Source organism: Juglans microcarpa x Juglans regia, chromosome 6S (genome assembly GCF_004785595.1).
Source record: "Juglans microcarpa x Juglans regia isolate MS1-56 chromosome 6S, Jm3101_v1.0, whole genome shotgun sequence".
In the NCBI taxonomy this organism is placed as follows: Eukaryota; Viridiplantae; Streptophyta; class Magnoliopsida; order Fagales; family Juglandaceae; genus Juglans; species Juglans microcarpa x Juglans regia.
Window position 1 is genome coordinate 12,943,667 of NC_054605.1, and position 23,711 is coordinate 12,967,377.

A 23,711-nucleotide genomic window follows, 5' to 3' on the forward strand; every position below is an offset into this window, starting at 1 on the left:
AGCATCTTCCTTTGAATATACTGCAAAAGAATAATTCTAGACGTGAAACGACACAGTTTTGAAGCAAAAGTCTTTTCCTGGCTCTCGGAGGGAAGCAGCCGGGAAGGAATGCCGAAGAGGATGACGCATACGTACTCGAGCAAGGACGCCACTCCAGATGGACCGGATTCCAATCTTTTTGTCTATTACTGCAAGCACTGTGGTTCTCACGTCCTCATAACAGGTTCTCTCTCTCTCTCTCATTCTATTTCTTTGTTTGGTTCACAAGAAACTGTTGGAAAATCAACCCCTAAAGTTATGTATATTTGCTCTGGCACGGAGATTACTTCTTTTGAATGAATCGTAGTGTTAGGGTTTGCTATTGCTAGGGTTGGCAGACAGGGATGTGTAGAAGACGGCAGAAGGAAGAATTGGGCAGCTAACGATTATGATGCTTTTATATTAGGGTTCAAGGGTCATTTGTGTCTTTATTAAATTCAGCAAGGTTATGTTTGTAATTAGACTTTATTTCAGTCGAGTCTGGTCTTGTGGACCGAGTCCTCAGGATCTGTAATCGTGGGTCAAGTGGGCCATGTAATGGGTAGTTTATCATTGTTGTGTCGTGGGCTATGTCCAGTCCTTATTTAAGTTCATTTTATATTTCAATGAAAGATCATCAGATCAATTTCAATCAGTATTCCTGTGGAGGTAGTGGCTCCTCGAAAGCCATTTACTTGTTACATTTTACAAATCCAATTCTGAATATCACTGTTCCTAACACGTAGTTCGCATTTTTAACACTATCAAACGGAAATGAACTCGAATTGATTTACTAGCTTTGCCCTAACTCATATTATTTATATTCACTGGCTTTGGCCATGAATTGGATAAAGACTTTTATTGTTTCAAAATGTTTAATATTCACATTCAAAAATATAAATAAAAGAAGCTCGACATTCACTCTTTAGTAAATTCAGAGTCTTAACACAACTTCAAAGGCAGATTATATTTGATTGATGGATTAGGTTACCTACTTGCCCCTATTGAAACAATATAATTTTGACCATATTAAGAGTTGGTATAACTGTTGGTTTTAAACAAGGAAGCAAAACAGAGAAAAACAGAGAAATTATTTGAGAAACCTCAACCCTTTCAGTTCACGGATTGATACTAAGGTTCTGCTATTCATCTTCCATTGATCATGCTTTTATAAGCTTACATAGAAACTCACAAAAATCATTTAAAACAGAAATACAACTTCCAACTCAGACTAATAATGAGAGAGCTTAATATAGTAAAACATAAATAGAAATATGACGAGTTTCTAGGAAATAAACATCACAATAACTAGTCTTCAATGCTCCTCCTTGATGTGATTTCCAGTTACACCAAGCTGTGATCTGAGAAACTGAAACTTGTCTCGAGGGAGTGCTTAAGTAAAAATATATGCAACCTGTTCTTCAGACCGACAAAACTTCATCTCAATTTCTCCATTTGATTCCACTTCACGCAAGAAATTATACTTAATAGCTATATGTTTAGTTCTACTATGCTGGACAGGATTTTTGGCAATTGCAATAGCTGATTTGTTGTCACAAAATATTTGAGTAGAACCAAGTTGCTTTTCACCCATGTCTTCAAGAATTCTCCTTAACCAAATGGCTTGGTTTGCAGATCCAGCAGTAGCTACATACTCAGCCTCGACAGTGGATTGAGCTACATTTCCTTGCTTCCTTGAGCTCCAAGAGAACATAGCAGATCCAAGGCTGAAGCAATATCCTGAAGTGCTTCTCATATCATTAGATGAGCCTGCCCAATCACTGTCAGTGAAGCCTACCAACTTTGTACTTGATGTTTTCTCATACCAAATGCCAAAACGGATTGTTCCTTGCAAATACCTCAAAATCCTCTTGGCAGTGCCAAAATGAATTTGACTAGGACTTTGCATAAACCTTGAAAGCAAACTAGTAGCAAATAAAATATCAGGTCTAGTATTGCATAAGTATAGCAGACTTCCCACTAAACTTATATATGTTGATGCATCCACTTTCTTCCCATCATCACCCTTTCTCAGTTTTTCATTTGGAATCAATGGTGTTGCTACAGATCTACAACCTGTCATGTTGAATCTTTTCAATAAGTCTTCAGTATATTTCTTTTGAGCACAGAAAACTCCATTCTTTTCTTGTGACTTATTTCCATGCCTAAGAAATAATGCATTTTTCCCAAATCACTCATCTCAAAGCTTGCCATCATATTCCTTTTAAACTCCTCAAGCATTTTAGGATTGCTTCATGTGAAAACAAGATCATCAACATATAAAGACACAATGATTAAATCAGCACTGTTTTGAGACTTTATATATGAAGTTGGTTCACTTTTGCTCCTCCTAAAATCTTGCTCAGTAAAATAATTGTCAATTCTCCCATACCAAGCTCGTGGTGCCTATTTTAGTCCATACAAGGCTTTCTTTAGCTTGTAAACTTTGCCTTCTTCTTTTTCAAACCCCTCGGGTTGATTGACATAAACCTCTTCTTCCAGTACACCATTTAGGAATGCTGACTTTACATCTAATTGCAAGATTTCCCAACCTTTTTGAGCTGCAAGTGACACCAATGCTCTAATTGTATCCATTCTTGCAACAAGTGCAAAAGTTTCATTGTAATCAATTCCAAATTGCTGCACATATCCTTTAACTATCAATCTTGCTTTGTGCTTCAATATTGAACCATCGTGATTCAATTTGGTTTTATAAATCCATTTTACTCCAATGACATCCTTGTTTGCAGGTTGAGAAACCAACTCCCAAGTTTCATTTTTTTCAATCATTTTTATTTCTTCTTTCATAGCTTTCTGCCAGACTTCTTCTTTTGATGCTGCAGCAAAGCTTACAGGTTCAAGAGAGACATAATTGCACTGCTCATACACTTCTCTCAACAACCTTGTTCTTCTTATGGGAGATTCAGGAGATGACTCTTCATCACTATGATCAGAGGACAATTGATCAACAATGGAGCTTCTGGTTTCAGTTTGCTGAAAATTTTTGGCTTCAACTTTTGTTTCTTCTTCTATTAGTGACTCAACTGGTACATCTACACTTTGTTTAATCACTTTCTCAGCTTCCCAATCCCAAGATGCATTTTCATTAAACCTCACATCTCGGCTCACAACCAGTTTTCTTGTTTTCAAGTTGAAAATTTGAAAACCTTTTGAAATGTTGCTATATCCCACAAATATCCCTCTTTCTGCTTTCTCTTCCAGCTTAGTTCTCTTTTGAGATGGAATATGAATATAACAACTACAACCAAACACCCTTAAGAAACTTGCAGAGGGTTTAATTCCACTCCAGGCTTCATAAGGTGTCTGACTTTCAACTGCTTTTGTAGGCATAGGATTGAGCAAGAACATAGCAGTGTTCACTGCTTCACCCCAGAGTTCTTGGGGCAATTTTTTCTCAAGTAACATGCATCTTGCCATTTCCATGACTGTCCTATTCTTTCTCTCAGACACTCCATTCTATTATGGAGAATAGGCCACAGATAGTTGATGTTCTATCCCCTCAACTTCACAAAATTTTTCAAATTCTTTGGAATTATATTCACTGCCTCTATCACTCCTTAAAGATCTAATTTTATGGCCTGACTGCTTCTCAACTAGCAGTTTGAACTTCTTGAAAACTCCAAAAACTTAAGATTTTTTATGAAGAAAATAAACCCAAATCATTCTAGTAAAATCATCTATGAAAAGAAAGAAATACCTGCTTTGATTGAGTTGAAGTCCTCATTGGTCCACATACATCAGTATGAACCAGCTGTAATTTTTCTTTAGCTCTCCAATTGCTTTCTGAAGGGAATGGCAGTTTGTGTTGCTTTCCAACCATGCACCGCACCCTTCACATACTTCAGTTTCTTTTTCCAAGAGAGGTAAATCTCTCATCATCCCCTTCTGATGCAATAATCTCAAAGAATTAAGATTGTAATGCCCAAATCTTGGTGCCATAACATTGTCTCATCCACAGTTGCCACCATAGCTTTAGGAAAGCTCCATTGAATGGGAAAATTTCTACTTCTCCCCATTTTTACCTCAGCCAATTCCATTTTATTTTTTTTTATCATAAATTTTGCACAAATCATTCTCAAAACACAAGGAATAACCATTTTCCATCATTTGGCCGACACTTAACAAATTTTGATCAAGAGAAGGAACAAGTAATACATCTTTAATAAACTTAGTACCTTTCTTTGTTGAGATGGCCACTGTGCCTTTTCCTCTAGATTCAACAAGTTCTCCATTTCCCATCTTGACTTTGGTTTTGATAGAAGTGTCCAGACCAGTGAAGATAGCCTCATCAGATGCCATGTGATTGCTACATCCACTATCTATGAACCAGATATTCTCTTCTTGAGTGAGAGCTTGACATGCAAAAAACAAATGCTCATTCTCCTCTTTTTCTTCTGAATAGTTAGCTTGTTGATTGTTCTTGTATCTGCAATCCTTTTCCATATGCCCAACTTTTTTACAATTCCAACATTGTGGCTTCCCAACATGATAACAATTTTTTTTCTAAATGGTTTATCTTCTTGCAGATACCACAAGGAGGAAATTCGCCCATTTTCCCTTTTATCTTGCTTTCCATTTGAGCTTGATAGAATTCTTGTAATCCTTTTGAGGCTTCTTTTAATTATCTTTTGTTTTTTGTTTTTTAGATTCACTCTTGATTGAAATGCATGCTCCAAAGATCCATTATTCCCTCTAGCTAATCTTTGCTCATGGGCTTGAAGGGAACCCATCAACTCAGTAATTGACAGAGTTTGCAAATCGTTTGACTCTTCAATAGCTACTACTACATGATCATATTTCTCGAGTAAACTAATCAAAATCTTTTGAACAATCCTTTGATCAGTCACCTCTTCACCATGGGCACGCATCTGATTAACTAATTCAATTAATCTGGAATCATATTCTTTTACTGCTTCAGATTCCTTCATTTTTAAATTTTCAAATTCCCTTCTAAAACCTTGAAGTTTGATAAGTTTTATCTTAGTATTTCCTTGAAATTCTGCCTGCAGAATCTCCCATACTGCCTTTAAAGTTTCAGCCCTCATCAATCTTGGAAAGATTGATTCAGACACAGCCTGTTGTAGGATGAACAATGCCATTACATCTTTGGTAGTTTCTTGCTTGAATTGAGTTGAATCCAAAACTCCTACTGCTGGAACTGTCACCCCCTTTTCCACTACATCCCACAAATCTTGAGACATGAAAAAAGTCTTCATTTTGATGCTCCAATAATCATAGCTTTCGCCATTGAAAATAGGAACAAATATTGATGCTCCAAAAGTAGCCATTTTCGACCCTCAGATGAACCTGGTTATCTCTTATGCCAATTGTTGGTTTTAAACAAGGAAGCAAAACAGAGAAAAACAGAGAAATTATTTGAGAAACTTCAACCCTTTCAGTTCACGGATTGATGCTAAGGTTCTGCTATTCATCTTCCATTGATCATGCTTTTATAAGCTTACATAGAAACTCACAAAATTCATTTAAAACAGAAATACAACTTCCAACTCAGACTAATAATGAGAGAGCTTAATATAATAAAACATAAATAGAAATATTACGAGTTTCTAGGAAATAAACATCACAATAACTGGTCTTCAATAATAACTTGCTTTAGTCGATACTGAAGTTTATTTGTTCTAAGATACCCAGTTGCAGAAAATGCCCAAAAGGAAGACTGACAAAGCATATGTGTTGGACAAGTAGAAGCATCTTGCAAGGTTAAACATCAATGAGGCAGGCAAAATTCTCTTGAAACGGTAAATTAAATTATCAATAAAAATATTATGCAATATAGTTCTTTTTCCTTTTTTTTTAGTATTTTTAAATATTTGGCTCCTTTCCGTTGGTTTTAAGTTGTTAATTCTAAATTATAATATAAGCTATATTTAGAGCCAAATCTTCATCTTCTTTCATTTGGCTGATTATTACTTGTACTATGGCACGCAGGTATGGTGTCTTGAGATGCTTCTTTTGTCCAACTGAGTACATTTGTCCTTATGAACCAATAATCATTTTCATTGAGTGGTTTTTGAGTTATAAGCGTGCATGCATTCGAGCTCATATCTATGCTGTGGATCTTTCTTATCCAGGGGTGAAGGGAAACTGAAGAAGCAATTCCGAATGAACTGTATGGGTTGTGAACTCTTTGTCTGCTACCGCTCAGAAGAAGATCTGGAAACTGCTTCTTTCATTTATGTTGTTGATGGGTTCACTTAGTACAGTTGCTGCCGAAACTAACCCACAGGTATAAGAAATTGTTATAAAGGCATATTTAAAAAAAATCATCCCTGGATTGAATATAGAATTTTTTTTTTAATAGGTGGACTTGAATATAAAAAAATACCTTTCAGGATGATTGATGGTGATTTTGGTCAAAGGCCAAGCACCCTGTCTCTCCACATTCATATGTTTGTTCTACTTGTTCTGCATGTACTTTCTCCTTTTGAATTACTTGAGATGCACTTGTGGAAAACTTCTTGTTGAGGGCCTGTGCACCCCTGGATTAGTTTGGACATTGTTCTCAGAAACCGGTGCCAATAAATAAATAAAAAAAAAAAAATCTTTCATATCCACGTTTTTGGTATGTGCTGTAGGATGCTCCTGTTCCACCCTGTACATCCCAGTTAGAAGGAGGACTTGTTCAAGTCGCTATAGAAGTTGAAGATCGTGCCCAACGTTCAGCAATCACAAGTAACAAAACATTATTTTATCTAGCATGCATTCTTGTTGAACAAAAATTTTAACATTTAATATTAGAGCAATGCCATTCGTTCCTTATTAGAGCGACACGCTGGTTTTAACACTTTGATAGTATTTCTCAGCAACAAAGGCGTATGAAGTTGGAACTTTAAAAAATACAGTTTTCCAGGGACCATTGCTGAACACCCATCTGTTCCAAGCACTATGCTTGGATTTTATCTCAAATTTCAAGGGCTTCACCAATATTTTCTGAATGTTTTCTGGAGACAACTTGTCAACTTAATATGTTTTTCTAATTGGGAAAAAACTATTCATATCTTTATTATGAAATTGGTTTTAGTCGTGGAGTTATATATGCCTTGCCTTTCTACATGCATTCATTTATATACACAGTATGAAAAAGAAGAAAGAACTTCATAATTGCTCTTTCTGGTACTCTTGCACATATTACCCTTTCACTTCTCCTGCCATAAATCCCAATTTTTTTCTTAATTGGTAATAACAACCAAACCACTTCTACTTAACTGGTAATTCTCATGGTTCATGCCAGGAGTGAATGCGGATGATGTTCGTGTTACTGTAGCTGCACCTGCAGCCCGTGGGGAAGCTAACAATGAACTTTTGGAATTCATGGGCAAAGTATGCATCTTTTTCATCTTAGGCAACGGAAGTCGATTCCACATTTTTTGCTTACATTTCAAGTTAATCATAAACAAATTGCTTTTGACACCTGTTCCCAGGTGTTGGGTCTGAGACTGAGCCAGATGACTCTTCAGAGAGGGTGGAATAACAAATCGAAACCCCTTGTGGTAAGCTGAACCTGTTGTTTATTTGTCTGTAAGGTTTTTTATTCTTTTGTTTTTTTTATGCTAGGTAATTTTTTGCAAGTGTTTGTATGCAAGAGTGTGGGTGTGTCTTTGCTCGCACATGTTGTAACTCATATTCCATTCTGGACATTAGATGGTGTGTGATTGAGTAATGATACGTACAGTCGTGGAGTATGCAAGCGTCTTGCAGTCGTTTTGAAAAAGAGTGAGATTTACTATTAAAAAATTAATTTCTTTTCACGTGGATTCCGTATTTATTCACTTTCTTCAAAGCGAGTACAAGGCGTTTACGCACTCACGACTGCAAATATCATTTCTCTTTTCCTAATATCCAAGAATGAAAGTATTTTTTTACTAATTGTGTTTTGCTTTTTTCCCTTTTTAATCAATTGTATAACATTTTTTTTTTTATGGGTAATGCCCCATGCATTAATGGATAGCAGCATTGGCAAGACCCTTAGGCACACGATTTTTATAGAAGACTCCTTAACTGCTTACGTAGTTGAGGTGTACGGTCTCAACTGGGGTGAATTTGGCCCCTAATGACCATTTCATGCCAATACTAGTTTAGAAGCATGCACTCTGTTTTGTCAATTTTGTTGTCTATTCTGTGTAGGGCACATTTCAAATAGAATTGTATTATATACTACACTTTCATCCTACTTTTCATCACATTGTACTGATGTGACATTGTCGATCAACCATAAGATCGATCTTTGTCTTTTCAAAACAACAAAGGTTGATATGAGGCCACACAAATACAGTAGAGGATAGGAGGAGTAGGAAGATGGTGGAGTCAATGAGCCAAGTGTATAAATATTTTGATGATTGTTTTAGGTGGAAGATCTGTCTGCTAGGCAGGTATGTGAGAAACTCCTGGAAGCCGTGCAACCTTGAAACTCCTTATATTGAACATTGTTGATTGTATTTCATTTTACTTGTCGAAAAATAGAAAGTTATGAGCTTTATTGTAAAGCATATGTACTACTTTAGACTAAACTTACATTCTGATATTCTTCTGTCTCTCTACTTTTCCATTTTTAAGGTCTTCTGCTTGATTCAGAACTTACTCCACCGTATCTATATATGTATATATGGTCACGATTCTGTCAAAAATGAATGAGTCAATCTGCTCAAGCATTGTGTAGATTCCTTATTCTTTTCATGAGCGGAGCAATGTCTTCTATGTAAGTTTTTTATTATTATCATTATATTATATTCGATTTAATTAATACAGAAAAAAAATAATAATATTAGTATTAGTCAGTGATCCTGGACCAATGAGTCATTTCTTTTGTGATGAACAATGAATCTCTTACGTATAGACTCAATTTCCAATTTTGTTATTCCTCTTTCACGGCAAAAAAAAAAAAAAAAAAAAAAAAAAAAAAAAAAGGAAAAAAAAAAAGGAGTAATTTTTCACTTGCGTGCAAATGTATGCTATGATTGGTCATCTTGAACACGTTACATTTTCTGATTGGGCTGTTGTGTCAAACCTGAGTAGCCTACCAAAGATGGAGGGCTCTTTTAGAAGTGAAGGCTGTTCCCATGGGCCATGAGGGCCTTAATATTTCTTGTACTAAATGATTGAACATTTCGAATCCGTTGTCAATCGAATGTGGCCCGGGTAGCTAACTAGCCTACCGAAGATGTTAGTCCGTTTTTAGAAGTGAAGGTGGCCCAATAAGGGCCCATATAAATTCCAATTGGGTCTTTGAAGCCTGTAAATCTAAAGGAGGGTACTTTCGTCATTTCGACGATTGAACAAATACCAGCGACAGCGAGCTGAGGAAGGAGAGACAGCTCGGCTTCATTGGCGGTCTCAAAGTAAAGGAGAAAAGAACTTGTACGTACGGTTCGTTTTCTTCTTCTTGCTTACTCTTGACATGTGTTTCCAATTCTATACGCATGTGCATGTCTATCGTTCGTTTTTCTCCTTCGTGATTTTCTTCGTCTCTGTATCGAAGCAGTAGTTTGAATTGAAGGCTGGATTTATTTTTTATCTGGAGTTCCAGAGGAATTCTGTCTTGGGCTCAATGTGTTCTACTTTGGATTGAAGATCTGGGGTTTTCTAATGAAACTAGGGTTCCCCAAAAAAAAAAAAAACGGTTTATACAAAAATCGACGCTGTGTGGGAATTCTGTGTTGGGATTTAGGAAATTTCACGATTCATACTCGATTAAATACCTAAGTTCTGAAAGTATCGAAGAAATTGTGATGGCGCAAAAGAAAGCTTGAATCTTTGCTTTTAGTATGCTTACGCAAGGGAAGTTTTGTGGATTTTGATGCTGTAGTTTGGTCCCTGAAGTATTTGTGGCGTCATACAACGGTTTCAATGAATCATAATAACACCAAGAAGAATGTTGGGGCGCCAACTCCTTTTGGTAATTCTGGGACGGTTCCACAGTCTATGCCCATGAACCAGAACCACCAAACCCATCTTCTATCTCAGTCACAACCTCAAACACAAAGTGGGTCTCACTTCCCAGGCCACTTCCAGCTGTCTGAGCCTCAAACTCAGGCACTTGCACTGGCGCAGGCTCAGGCTCATGCCCAGGCACAAGCTCAGGCTGCCCATGTCCAATTCCAAGCTCAGTTACAAGCTCAAGCCCAGTCAGTTCCCCAGTTGCATCCTGGAAATACTAGTAATGTAGGTGTCCCGTCACCTTCTGTTTCGACGCCTGGTACTGGGAGTGCCAAGAGGAGCTCTCAAAAGCCACCTTCTCGGCCTCCTGGTTCATCCAATGCCAACACAGGTTCACCGTACAAGACCATGGAGCTGACCCCTGCTGTTCGTAGAAAGAAGCAGAAGCTACCCGAGAAGCAAATACCGGATAAAGTAGCTGCGCTTCTGCCAGAGTCTGCTCTTTACACTCAAATGCTCGAACTGGAGGCTCGGGTTGATGCTGCTTTGGCAAGAAAGAAGATTGACATTCAGGAGTCACTGAAAAACCCTTCCCGTGTTCAGAAAACACTTAGGATTTATGTTTTCAACACCTTCACATATCAGACACAAACAGGTCCTGAGAACAAGGATGCAGAGCCTCCTTCTTGGTCACTTAAGATCATAGGGAGGATATTGGAAGATGGAAAGGATCCTGTGGTGGCTGGAGTGGTGCAGAAACCTAGCACTTCGTACCCAAAGTTTTCATCCTTTTTCAAGAAAATTACCATATACTTGGATCAGAGCCTCTATCCAGGTAACCATGTAATTCTATGGGAGAGTGCCCGTTCGCCTGTTCTTAATGAGGGATTTGAGGTGAAGAAAAAAGGGGATAAGGAATTTACCGCGATAATAAGACTGGAAATGAACTATGTGCCCGAGAAGTTTAAACTTTCCCCTGCTCTGAGTGATGTTCTTGGAATTGAGGTAGATACTCGCCCAAGAATTGTTGCTGCAATTTGGCACTATGTGAAGGTTAGGAAGTTACAGAACCCAAATGATCCTTCCTTCTTTTTTTGTGATCCACCTCTTCAGAAAGTGTTTGGGGAAGAGAAGATTAAATTTGCCATGGTTACACAGAAGATTTCACAGCATTTGACGCCCCCACCACCCATACATTTGGAGCATAAAATCAAGCTTTCTGGAAATTGTCCTGCTGGAACTACTTGCTATGATGTACTGGTTGATGTGCCTTTTCAATTAGAGAAGGAAATGAATGCATTCTTGGAAAATACCGAACGCCACAAAGAGATTGATGCTTGTGACAAATTGATTTGTGCTTCTATAAAGAAGATCCACGAGAGTCGTCGGAGGCGGGCTTTCTTTCTTGGATTTAGTCTTTCTCCGGCTGAATTTATTAACGCTTTAATTGCTTCTCAGAGCAAGGATTTAAAGCTTGCTGCTGGAGATGCTAGCCGTAATGCCGAAAAAGAGCGCCATTCTGATTTCTATAATCAACCATGGTAAGCTTTTGTTATGTTTATCGTTATTTCCCTCATTTTATGTTGGTATAAATGTAGTAGAAAGCAGCTTCTTTACCCAAAATAAAGCCTGCCAATGGAATAGCACATTTGCTTTCTTTCTTTTTTGTTAGTTTGGTTTTGGTTTTATTTCTTTGGATGCTAGGCTTGGTTAGAGAATAAGAGAGACAAAAAGAGGGAAAAAAAATAAAATTTGGAACACTGTTTCTTATTAATCTCATGGATGATTGATATAATTTTACCTACCTTTCCCATTGGATATCTGATCCCTATAGAAATGACCATCTGATACTAGTATTCTCTAGTTACAGAGGATTTTTTATTTTTTTTTGGATAGGTAATAAGTTAATTCATTGATAGAAAGATAGACATAGTCCAAGTACATTGGGAGTATACAATACACCTATTTAGGAACTAGAAACAGTTACAAGGAAATCATGGAATCTGAGACCATTGAAATCTAAAGCAATGGCCCACAAAAACGAAGTCTTCTAGAAAAAACTATGAAACTCTTCCAAAGAATGTTCATGATCCTCAAAAAGTCGCTCATTTTGCCATCTTCCTTATGGCTGGAATCTGTGGCGTCCCAGTGATCCCTCTCCAACATGCTAGTAGTTCAGCCACCCTGCCTGGCATTATCCATGCTACTCCCAATTTGCTGAAAAAATAATTCCAGATATCTCTAGCAAACTCACAATGTAAAAGTAGATGATCCGCCCTTTCACCGCTATCTCTACACAAACAGCACCAATCCGTGATGATTAAACCACGTCTTCTAAGATTATCAATGGTTAAAATCTTTCCTAAAGCTGCTGTTCAGACAAAGAATGCGGCCTTGGTGGGTGCTTTACACCTCCATATGTTCTTCCAAGGGAAATTGTGCCTTTGTTGCATGGTAATAGAGTCATTACAGAGGAATTTGAAATGATTGTAACCTATTATCTGGAAATCACGACAAAGGATTGTAACCCACTATCATATCCTTTCAATCATTGGTTTGCCCTAAAAAGTATCGCTGATTGAATGAGTTTTTTTTTTTTTTTTGATAAGTAAAATAAGTATTTATTCATCCATTCAACTGCCAATTACAAAGTAAAAAATGCCCTATTTATGTAGGGGCATTAGAAACTAAGAAATCATGAAAATCTATGTCATTAAAGTCCACAGCAATGGCCCAAGTACAAAGAGTCATAAAAAATAACATTTTTAACTCTGCCACAGATCTCTCTTTGTCTTCAAAAGTCCTCTCATTGCACTCTTGCCACAAGCACCACATAGTACAGATAGGAATATCTTCCAAACCGCTTTGATCTGTCGCACACCCCGAATTGAGGTCCCACAAGCCAAAACATCCAACACGGTTTTCGGCATAACCCATGCTATGTCCATTCTGTTAAACACCTCATCCCATATAGTCCTGAATGAGTTTTTAAGATCCTATTTGCACTTGCTCCTGTCAAAAAATGTTGCAAAGTGCTTAACCTGCTGAAAGATTCTGCAGTACCTCGACTTAACATGTGTGTGAAAGGGGTTTAAAACTTTAAAATCTGTTTTTCATTTTAAATGGGTTAAAATAACATCACCAAAGTACAACCGTTAAATGATGGTCCTAATTCTTTGTTGATCCAGTTGCAGAAAGTTTTAGTGGCTTTCTAATGTAGAGAGCATACTTGTGCTGGAATGGACAAAAAACCCAGTGTTGTATGCAACTCCTGTTGCTTTTGTAGGTCTAGTTCATTGATAAAAATGTTGGTTACTGATCACTGGGCACACTTTCGATCTCTATGCTTTTCGTCCATTCTAAACACAAATTTACGCCATGATGTTTTCATCTTAGTTTCCATATAAAACAAATTTTTTGACAAGTACAAAGCAATTCAAAGCTGCTTTGACTAATGGTATTGCCACAAAGAAGTTACTGTTCAATGTGACCCTAATGTTAAGTCCCACCTGACTTCTGCCCTGATATAAATGCTGTCTTAATTTCTTTTTACATTTTGGTGAAATCTTCAGGGTTGAAGATGCTGTCATTCGTTACCTGAACCGCAAGTCTGCTGGAACGGATGCTCCTGGAACACTTAAGTGAGAATGATTATTAGCATCCTGTTTGCGATTCAATATTTCTAGCATAATCTCCGAGCTCCTATTGTTTTCTTGCAGCTTATGTTGTTGAGTATAAGGGCATATGAATTTACTCTCTCTCTCTCTCTCTCTCTCTCTCTCTGTTTGATCTCTTTTTTTTCCTCTCAAGTAATGTATGGTATGCTCTGGAGAAAGACTATTCTTAGAGCTTTTGGCAATGTATTAATATAATAATGGAGGTGATTATTACCATGAAAAATTGTATTTCTTTGTGATTATTACCATGAAAAATTGTATTTCTTTCTCTTGTCCTGCTCAAGGTTGCAGACATTTGGATGCCAGTATATTTTGCTACTCTGATTAGGAAACACATTTACAGTAGTTTTGTAACTTTTGAAAACTCATATTAATTAGAAAAATGATAAACATACATCACTTTTTACAAAACATTACACAACTATGTTTTAAAATGAAGGGTATTTTTGTAAAATATCTTATAAAAGTAGCACCACCTTACAAAAATATCCTTACTTTAAAATATGTGTTGTGAAATATGTTGTGAAGTATGTTGTTTGTGTATCATTACTCAATTAATTATTTCAAAAGTACAATTTCCATCTTCAGTCCCTTGCTACTAGTCTTTCTTTGCGACCTAGCTACCACCAGAGCCAGGAAGCATAAGGTTCGGAGACATAGCATCTTGCCATTGTATATGCTCCCTATAGACGTTTATATTTTCATGTCTATAGGAGCATTGTTGCGAGTCGTTTCTGCAGGTGCAACCGAAGACCCCATAGCCGTGCTTAATGGTAGATTCCCATGTGGCTTAGGCCAAAGTCTTGGAAATCGTTCTGGTCGGAACGGCCGGAATTTGCTGTTCTGAAACAGTAACCGGAATAATGTGTTGACTATTTTGTACCGGACTCAATTTCCATTGTTTTGGTGCGTTTCAGGTCATTCCGGTCGGATTTTGATATTTCGGCCAAAATGACCATTTCATTTCGACAGTTAAAACACGATTGTTTTGTAATTATTTTAATCCCATGACAAATCTATCATTTCTTCATCTTCTTATTTACCCCAACGGTTTCTTTTCTTATCAATGTGTCAGTAGACTCAGTACACTTCTCCATCTACTGTTTTACTTTTTCTGATCAATGTGTCAGTACACATCTCCATCTACCATGTATTATTATTTGTTTTTTTTAAGCAAGTTGCATAATATTAATAAAAGCTGCATACCCACTATGAAATTAAAGTAATGAAGGCTACGTACATAAAGTTTTGGAAATTGAAAGTTAACAAAATACATTATTATTAGGAGGATCTTTCTCACTATAGAATTACAGTAATAAAGGCTGCATACATAAGATTCTAGAAATTGAAAGTTAACAAAATACATCATTGTTGGGAGGATCCATTCCACTATAGAATTGTAGTAATGAATGAGAAATTTGGATTAGAGGGATATTATCAAAGGCTTACATTGCCGCTGCCCACTGCGCTAAGTTGTGCGCGCATCGATTTTGTGATCGATGAATTTTCCTCACCTTTCATTCCTTGAATAAGTCTAGATGGTGTCTAATATCATTAATGATTGGGCACATGATCCATTCTTGGATTTGGGAGGTATTTAAGATTGCTTGGATAGTGACTCTTGAATCACCTTCTAAGATTATTCTTTCCAACTTCAACTTTTTAGCTTCTTTAATGGTCATTAAGGCTGCTAATGTTTCTCCTACATTTGAGTTTACCCTGTTGATGAGATTAGTTTTTGCAAATAATAATTCTCCATTTTCTCCCCAGCAAAGAGATGCAAGGATAGATCCCTCCTTTCTAGTGGCCACATCAAAAGTTATTAGTTGATATCTATCAGGTTGCCTTTTTTCTATTTCTTCAATCTGGTTCTCTTGTCCGACCCATGCTCTGGTGTGCTGTTTAGAAATTTTAATCACTAATTCGACATATGTTGAAATTGAGGGTTTTGCAAGATTATGTTCAGACTGATTTCTTAGGAACCATAACTGATCCATTGCAATTATAGAAAAAATTTGAAAATCATGCTGCTCTTCTTTAGGGATTTTCAGGATGGGTGATGGATTAATGATGATGTTGATCTAATTGGAGATTGGTTGACTTGCAAACTGAGAGGTATCAATCGGCCACTTAGAGTGTCTCCACATCACTCTAGAGAAGATGCAGTTTAAAAAAAGATGAGGTAGATCTTTAGGCTCAGTTTTGCAAAGGGGACATCAGATTTGGTCTTCATCTAATGTAATGACTTTGCTGATCATAGTTTTTGTAGGGAGGATATTATGGCTGATTTTTCAAAGAAGCATCTTTAGTCTATCCTATAACTTCATCTTCCAAAGGATCTTCCAGTTGATGGACAAATTGCTAGTGGAAGCTATACCATTCTGCAGAACCAAGGCTGCATATGCCCATTTTACCGAAAATTTTCTAGATACATGGTGAAGCCTTAGGGCTTATCAAGTATGTGTTGGAAATTTTGGTTGGCTAATGGGATTTTTTGGATCTCTCTGGTGGTATTTTCTGAGAAAATGGTGTTTAAGAGAATATTGTTCCAACGCCTTGGCTCTTCCAAGATGAGTTCTGATACAGTCATGGAGTGATCCATAATAGCATTGATGGGGTTTGGCAAAGGCATACTGGCTGGTAGGGTGGGAATCCAAGGGTCCATACTCTTGTGGTGGCGCCATTATTAATCTGAGAGCAGATGCTAGATCTGAGGAAGTCCCTTTGTTTTAAGATGCTTTTCCAAAATCTGGAGTCCGTAGATTTGAGAGATACTTCTAGAAAGGAATACGATTTCAGGTATTTCTTTGACAGGGCTTCCTTCTATAAGCTGGTTGAGCCATTGATAAAGGCCCATGCAAGTTTTGAAATGAGAGCAGAATTGAATATGGAAATTTATTTCAAGCCAAGACCTCCCATAGATTTTGGAGTAAATTTCTTTGTTTGGTTGTCATCATACCCCCACCTGAACCTTATCAGCAAAGTATCAATTTTTTTTGCCATTTCCTTAGGGAAGAGAATGGTGGACATGACATAAGAGGGCAAAGAACTTGCCACCGATCTAATAAGAACAATTTTTTATGCTTGGGATAAGATTTTTGTCTTCCAACCTTGAAGTTTGATTTGGATTTTTTCGATGAGATCAAAAAGAAATTTTTTCTTATTAGCACCATTTGTGAGGGGTAGACCCAAATATTTAGAATTTGGAGGAGAAATTTTGAAGTCAAAGAAGTTTTTAACAGCATTGATGGAATCATGATTGATGTTAGCATTGAAATGAAGAGTGGATTTCCTTTGGTTGATATTTTGCCCAGACCAAGAATTATAAGAAGCAATACAATCTGCAAAACCTTGGGCAGTTTGGGAATTTGTCGTACCAAATAAGAACAATTCATCAGCAAACAACAAGCGAGAGATGGAGGGCTCCTCTCTTGAAAGTTTTATGCCTCTAAGATGACCAAGATTTTATCTATGAATGATAAATCTAGAGAGCACTTTAGTGGCAAGGATAAAAAGAAATGAGGATAAGAGATCTCCCTGTTGTAATCCTCTCGAGGGTTGGAAGAAGCCATGTGGGGATCCATTGATAATAATAGAGTAGGAGACAGTTGAAATGCATTCTTTAATCCAATGAATCCATTTATGGTTAAAGCCAAGATGATATAGAACATCCAAGATAAATGTTCATTCCATAGAGTCAAAGGCTTTGGTCATATCAATTTTAATAGCCATAGTACGAGTTCTGGTTCTTCTTTTTTGCATAAGATGAAAAATCTCTTGAGCCAAAATCGTATTTTCTTGAATGAGTCTACTTGGCAAGAAAGAAAATTGGTATGGAGAGATGATATTTGGCAAAATAGCTTTAAACCTATTTGCAAGGATTTTTGCTATAATTTTATAGCAAACATTTGAAAGGCTAATAGGTCTAAATTGATTGATATCATTTGGGTTCTCCACCTTGGGAATCAAAACCAAATTGGTATGGTTGAGCTCTTTTAGGAGTTTCCCTTGAATGAAGAAGCTTTTAACAGTAGCCAGAATATCAACTTTGATGATTCTCAAAATTTTTTGTAAAAAAAACCGGTGAAACCATCAGGTCCTGGTGCTTTTGAAGAGGAAAGTGTTTTAACAACAAGAACAATTTCCTCATCAGAAGGAATTTGACAAAGGAAATCATTTTCAGTATCAGTGACTTTCCTTGGAAAGAGATGATCCAGATCAATAGGAGGAGTCGGATTGGAAGAGGTAAAGATGTTCTGAAAATGATCCAGGATGGTTGCTGAGATAGAGGATGGTTTAGAGGTCCATTGATTTTGACCTACTTTGAGATACTCAATATTATTACTTTTACGCCTGATTACTGTAGAGGCATGAAAAAAATTTGTGTTTAAATTCGTAGAAGTGAGCAAAGTCACTCTAGAGTTTTGGCGCCAGAAGGATTCTTCCCTAATGAGGAGTTCATGCAAATTTGCTTGCAGATCCGATTCCAAGGAGCTTGAAGAGGGTAATTTGTCTTGGCCCTGAATTGAGGAGAGAGCCTCAGAGAGAGTTTTTATTTGAGATTGAATATGGCCGATAGTTTTGGTATTCCATTCACGAAGGGCTTTTTTTTGTATGTTTAAGCTTTTCTGAGAGGATAAAAGATAGTGTGCCAATGAAAGTGGAATTCTATGCTTTTTTTATGTAATACAGAAAATAGAGGGGTCCCTCAACCAAAACTCTTCAAATTTAAAAGCTTTTAGGAATGGCTTTCTGATGGAAGTATCCAATAAAATTGGAGCATAATCAGAAGAGTCTCGGGTGAGTGTAGAGATGGATGCAAGTGGGAACAAATACAGCCAAGATAAATTGGCAATCCCTCTATCTAATCTTTCTTTGATAAGATTATGACCCTCTCTTTTGTTTGACCAGGTAAATTTTAGCCCATTAAAACCAATATCAACAAAACTGAATTTGTGCATGAAAAGAAGAAGCCCATTCAGTTTAGAAGATTGGGCAAAGGAATTACCCCCCATTTTTTCTGATTGTGAGAGGATAGAATTAAAATCTCCAATTGCTAGAGAGAGTCCCGAAAAAGATTTAGTAGTCAAGCTTAACAGATCCCAAAAGTGTTGTTTTCGGTTGTACGGGCAAGGCAGTAGACAAGATTTAAAAGCCATGGCATATGAGTAGGATCAGAGTAGACCAACACATATATCATATTACTAGAAATATTCGCAAGTTCAGTATCGAAACCAGGTCGATACATTAGCAAAAGACCTCTCCATTTTCTAGTAGATGGGGAGTGTACAAAATAAGAGAAGCCAAGCATATTAACAATACAGCTAGTTTCACTAGGAGGTAATAAGGTTTCTGAAAGAAAAATAACTTCAGGATTATAGATCCTGATATTTGCCCTGAAAGATCTGATTGCACTAGGTCGGGCAATACCTCGGCAGTTCCAAGCAAGAAGCTTCATGGATTTTTTTGTAGCAGTGAGGACCCTGCCACTCCAGTCATTGGATTAATGGGAAAGAGATTCATGGTTTGAGTCTGGACGTTATTACCCGAGACTGACAAGTCTTGCCTTTGATACGGAGCATACTAGCCAGCAACGTTGTTCCTTTTGCTCCTACGTTGCGGCCTTCTCATTTTAACATTTCGAGCTGTTTGTTATGTTGATGAAGCTTGAGGCACCTATTTGAATTCTGGAAGAGGTCCCAAAGGAATATGAGGCTCAGCTTCCAAACCGATTCCTTCTTGCACCTTGTTAACCAAATTCGAGTCTTCCATTGTAACTGTTGAGGAAATGAGAACTTTTTTATGTGGGTATTGAGGGACTTGTTTTACTGGATTGAGAACTTTCCTCTTCCTAGATGACTCATTGGATGAAGCAGGTGAAGATGAAGGGATGACAAAAGTTGAAGTCATGTGGCCCAGATCTAGGGTTTGACTGTTGCTCTGGAAAGAAGATCGGAGAGGAGGTAATTCGGTATGAGAGAGAGATGGGGTTGGATTAAGCTGGAAAGTGTTAAAGGTGATGCAAGCATGGCCAGATGGACTCACCAAAACGGAAAGGTTTTGCTTTTGCTTGGATAGATAGGTAAGAATTTGGCCACTGTTGCTTTGGAGTTGGGCTATTATTTGGTTGAGAAAGGAGGGGTTGATCTCGGGCCGTATTGGGATTGGGCTTTGAGGCTCAGAGGTGGGGTTGGTCTCAGGCCAAATTGGGACTGGGTTGACTTCAGACTGTTGGGGAGACTTGGTTGAGAAAAGAGAGTTGACTTCTATTTATGATGAGACCGGGATACGGGCTGGAATTAATTAGAGAGTGGCGTCATCTGGCAAATATGAGGGGAATAGGGAAGCCAGATGATTGCTTTCATTTAATGGGGCCGACAAAGTTGTCTGTTGAGTGCTTAAGAGGATGCCACGTGTTTGGCCCTTGCTTTCTGTTTGCAGAAGCTGGTTTGCGATGGGATGAACAATGTCTTCTTCCTGTCTGCTTGAGAGCTTAGTAGAACAGCCAGTAAACAGTTTTTTTTATGCAAAATTTCTTTTTGTTCCCATGATCAGTGTTGATGATAACAACCTTTCTTTTTCCTAAATGTTCTACAAGAGCATTTTTCTTGGTTGTGGCCTTATCTTCATTTGTCTCTTTGAATTTTACTGGGGAAAGAACTGGCTTATCAAGGTAGAGTGTGGTCTGGAGATGTTCTTTCAAGGAGTCTTCCACCCTTGACATGCCACTATTCATATGACGGCTTTCTATAAATTCAGTTCGCATCCAGTGACCATAGCAAGGATCATCTGATGAACTAGTATAAATTGGACAGACTTGATGAAGATGGCCCAAACAGACACACCCATAGCAACACTCAGAAAGGTTTTCATATTTGAAACTAATTTTTGCTGGCTTTTTATTGATTCTAGGTAATTGAAAGCCTTCATAAAGTGATTTCTCTGTGTTGATTTCAACTTGTATACTCATGAAAGGTTTGACACTATTCTCAGGAAGATAAGAGTAGTCAATTTCTATCAGACGTCCCAAGACTTTGCCTATTTGAACTGTATTTTCTACGGTCATCATTTTCAGAGGGAGACCACATATATGAATCCAAAACGCTAAGAATGAGAGATCAATTTCTTGAATACTTAGACCAGGTGGCCATTCCTTGAGAACCATATGGTAGCCTTTAAAATTCCATGGCCTTTGATGAAATATTCTGTTCTTTTCCAGACTTGAAGAAAAAGTAAAGAGGAAAGTGTTTGTGTCCAAATCTTCAATGTTTAGGCCTGAGGCAAAACTCCATACCGCACGGATAGTAGTATGAAAGATGTGCTTATTGAAGGCTTTTGAAGAGACCAGCTTACCTATAAGGGCGTGACTTGAGATTTTTGTTGCAGTATCCGTAGTTGGGACCAGGATGATGTCCTCCCAAGTCAAAGCTTTTGTTTGCTCAATGAGTTGGTTGATGCTTTGGTTCTCAGTTGACATGTCTGGGAGGCAGAAGTTGAGTATAATAGGTGGAAGGTTGGTGGGAAACTATAAATGGAAGTGCATGATGTTGTAGGATATGCAGGTGAGGTAGGTGAGGATCATCAAGGTTGCATCAACTAGAGGAGAGGAAACTCATCTTTCCAGAGAGCAGAGGAAATGAGGCTAAAGATATTACTTGGGAATGCATCCAACATTACTTCCATCTACCATGTAATAATTAAAAGAGATGAGACTTTCAGGCAAGAGATGGAATTTTCAGGCAAAAAATAAAAACGAATTGCTTACATGTTTTTAAAATATTTTTTTTTTATGGAAATTTCGAGAAGAAGAACGTCCTTGTGATTATCTTTCTGAATGTTGTATGGCGGCATTTACTTGAGGAGGGAATGGGTAGGTGTATTTATTGAGTATTTTATTGAGTTTTATAAATGTGTATTTAAAACTTGTATTGACTATCGGGAAATATTATTAAGTTTATCGGGTATGTATGTTTTCAAGACTTGTATTGATTTTATTTTAGAATATAACTGTTATATATATAATTTATTCATATAACGTCTATCCTGAAACGTATCGGTATTAAAATATTTCATTCTAATGCTTCAATTGAAACAGTCCCAACTTTGGCTTGCACCCCAAATGGTTGAAAAATGACAAAGAAAAAGAGCTCATGGTGAACTACACTCCTTGAATGATTCATGGGCTTAATCCTTTTTAAAAAATAGAATAAATGTGTTTTCTTAGGTAAAAAAGTAATTAAAACTCCTAAGAGTTAGCTCAAGTGCATGTAGGGCTGAAAATCGAAGTCAGCATTTCAATTTTTCTCAAAAACCAAACCAATTGACTTGTATCTTGGTCTTGGAAGAAACCAACCGAACCAGCCGACTGTGGGGAGGGATATTGGCCGGACTAGTTCTGGCCAGTCCATCAGTCTATTATTGGTTTCGGCCATTTTTTGGACCTATTTATTATACACTATTTCTAGTATACTTTGGACCTTTTTTGGATTACTTTAAACTCTTAATTTACTTTAAATTATTTCTATATCACTATTTCTATATTTCAGTTTCATTTTTATTTTAATATCATTTATAAATATAATGTTATGTATAAATAAATTAGCAATAGATGTTACTTACCATAACTATACATTTATAATACTATAACTATAACTATAAATTATAATACTAATACTAATTATATTACTTACTACTTATTACATAATCTAAAAAAATAAAAATAGCTTCGCTAGATGTTTAGTATTATATATTACAGAAAAAGATAGATTGTCTTAAACATAACAAAAAATAAAAAAACATAACATAGATAAATGACAACAAATTGGGAGTGATCTTCATGTTTGTTGCTTCAACCTTCAATAGTTGTCACATTTGATTGTACACCCAACTCTATATAAGAACATTAATAAATATTAATAATAAGAATAAAACATCAAATGTTAGTGAATTTAAATTATGAAAAATACTAAAATTAAATTACAATGAAAACAAATAAAACATTACCCATTTCTACTACGAAACTTTCCACATTATTCATAGCTTCCACGATATCAATGGTTGTTGATGGATGCCTTAACCAATTTTGAGTACAAATAAGTGTTTCAATGTTTCTCGGAGCTAACAAACTCTAAAAAGGATCAAGTACACAACATCCCGTATTAAATGGGATGCAACCGTAAGAACATGTATGGCCAATAAGTCTCGTGCAATCATCGCTAGTATAAGATAGTTAATGCTCATTAATTTTTTACCAAGTCAACAAGTCAAACGATGGCCTGAGTGTCTCATAACCATCTGATAAGCATCGATCCACTTCTGTTTTGGCAATAGTAGATCTCATGGCAGAAGATGCTTTATACCACTCGTAAAACCATTTGGCCTCACATTTGCCATCACCATCAATCATAGTTCTAGATGTCGGAGGGGCTCATGTTCTCGGGTACTCGTGGTGGAACCAAATGTAGTATTATACTTCACATATAAATCTGCTAAAATCTGTCTCACACTCGACACTAACTCCTTAGCACGAAACTCATCATGAACTTTCATCAAGTGGAAAGTAAAAAGCCCTAACTTGCTTCTTGGATCAAGCACAACTGCAATTAACATGAATAAGTTCATCCTATCTAACGATCTCCAATACTTATCATATTTTGTTCTCATGTTTATGGTCATGCTCCTCAAACAACTATTAGTACTCTCACTTAGCATAGTCAACTCATTTTTAGAAATAACAAATCTCCAGAAGATTGATGTTCGCGATCACATATAAATGACCCAGAAAATCTATTAGTGACATTATAAAACATTTCCAAAAACTTAACAAACACTCACACTGTCTTCCACTCCCTAGCTTTAGGAGGCCCGATGTGCCCATCATTAAAGTAAGAGAGGAAATTATAATCATTCTCCATCCCCTGAAATCATTCTCAAACTTTTCAACCGCCTCCAACATCATATAGGTTGAGTTTCATCATGTCTGTACATCAAGATACAATATTTTCTTACAATCAATTTTTTCTTTTTCTGCACATCTCTTAAACTTGTCTAATATTGCGGGAGATGAACATACATATCTAACTGCATTTCTAACTATTGTGA

The 23,711-nt window shown here is 36.9% G+C and overlaps 1 protein-coding gene and 1 pseudogene across 2 annotated transcripts; both read left to right on the plus strand.

Moving 5' to 3' along the window:
- The first annotated feature begins 71 nt into the window (after positions 1–71).
- LOC121237771 lies at positions 72–8,480 on the plus strand (annotated as a pseudogene).
- An 839-nt stretch (positions 8,481–9,319) lies between these two features.
- LOC121237182 (SWI/SNF complex component SNF12 homolog) lies at positions 9,320–13,833 on the plus strand. Of its 2 annotated transcripts, none has more exons than XM_041133801.1 (3): positions 9,320–9,423; positions 9,539–11,474; positions 13,506–13,833. In XM_041133801.1, exons 2-3 carry the CDS (start codon positions 9,904–9,906, stop codon positions 13,576–13,578), a joined length of 1,644 nt encoding a protein of 547 aa, XP_040989735.1. In that variant the 5' UTR covers positions 9,320–9,423; positions 9,539–9,903; the 3' UTR covers positions 13,579–13,833. The 2 variants fall into 2 exon arrangements, with proteins under 2 accessions (XP_040989735.1, XP_040989734.1); XM_041133800.1 differs by having other exon boundaries at positions 9,328–9,418.
- The last annotated feature ends 9,878 nt before the right edge of the window (positions 13,834–23,711 follow it).

What these genes read in the sequence shown, in the direction of transcription:
- LOC121237182 (XM_041133801.1), top strand. Translation starts at nt 9,904, where the DNA reads ATGAATCATAATAACACCAAGAAGAATGTTGGGGCGCCAACTCCTTTT. An exon ending in GATTTCTATAATCAACCATG is followed by an intron (nt 11,475 to 13,505) that starts GTAAGCTTTTGT and finishes TGAAATCTTCAG; the next exon opens with GGTTGAAGATGCTGTCATTC.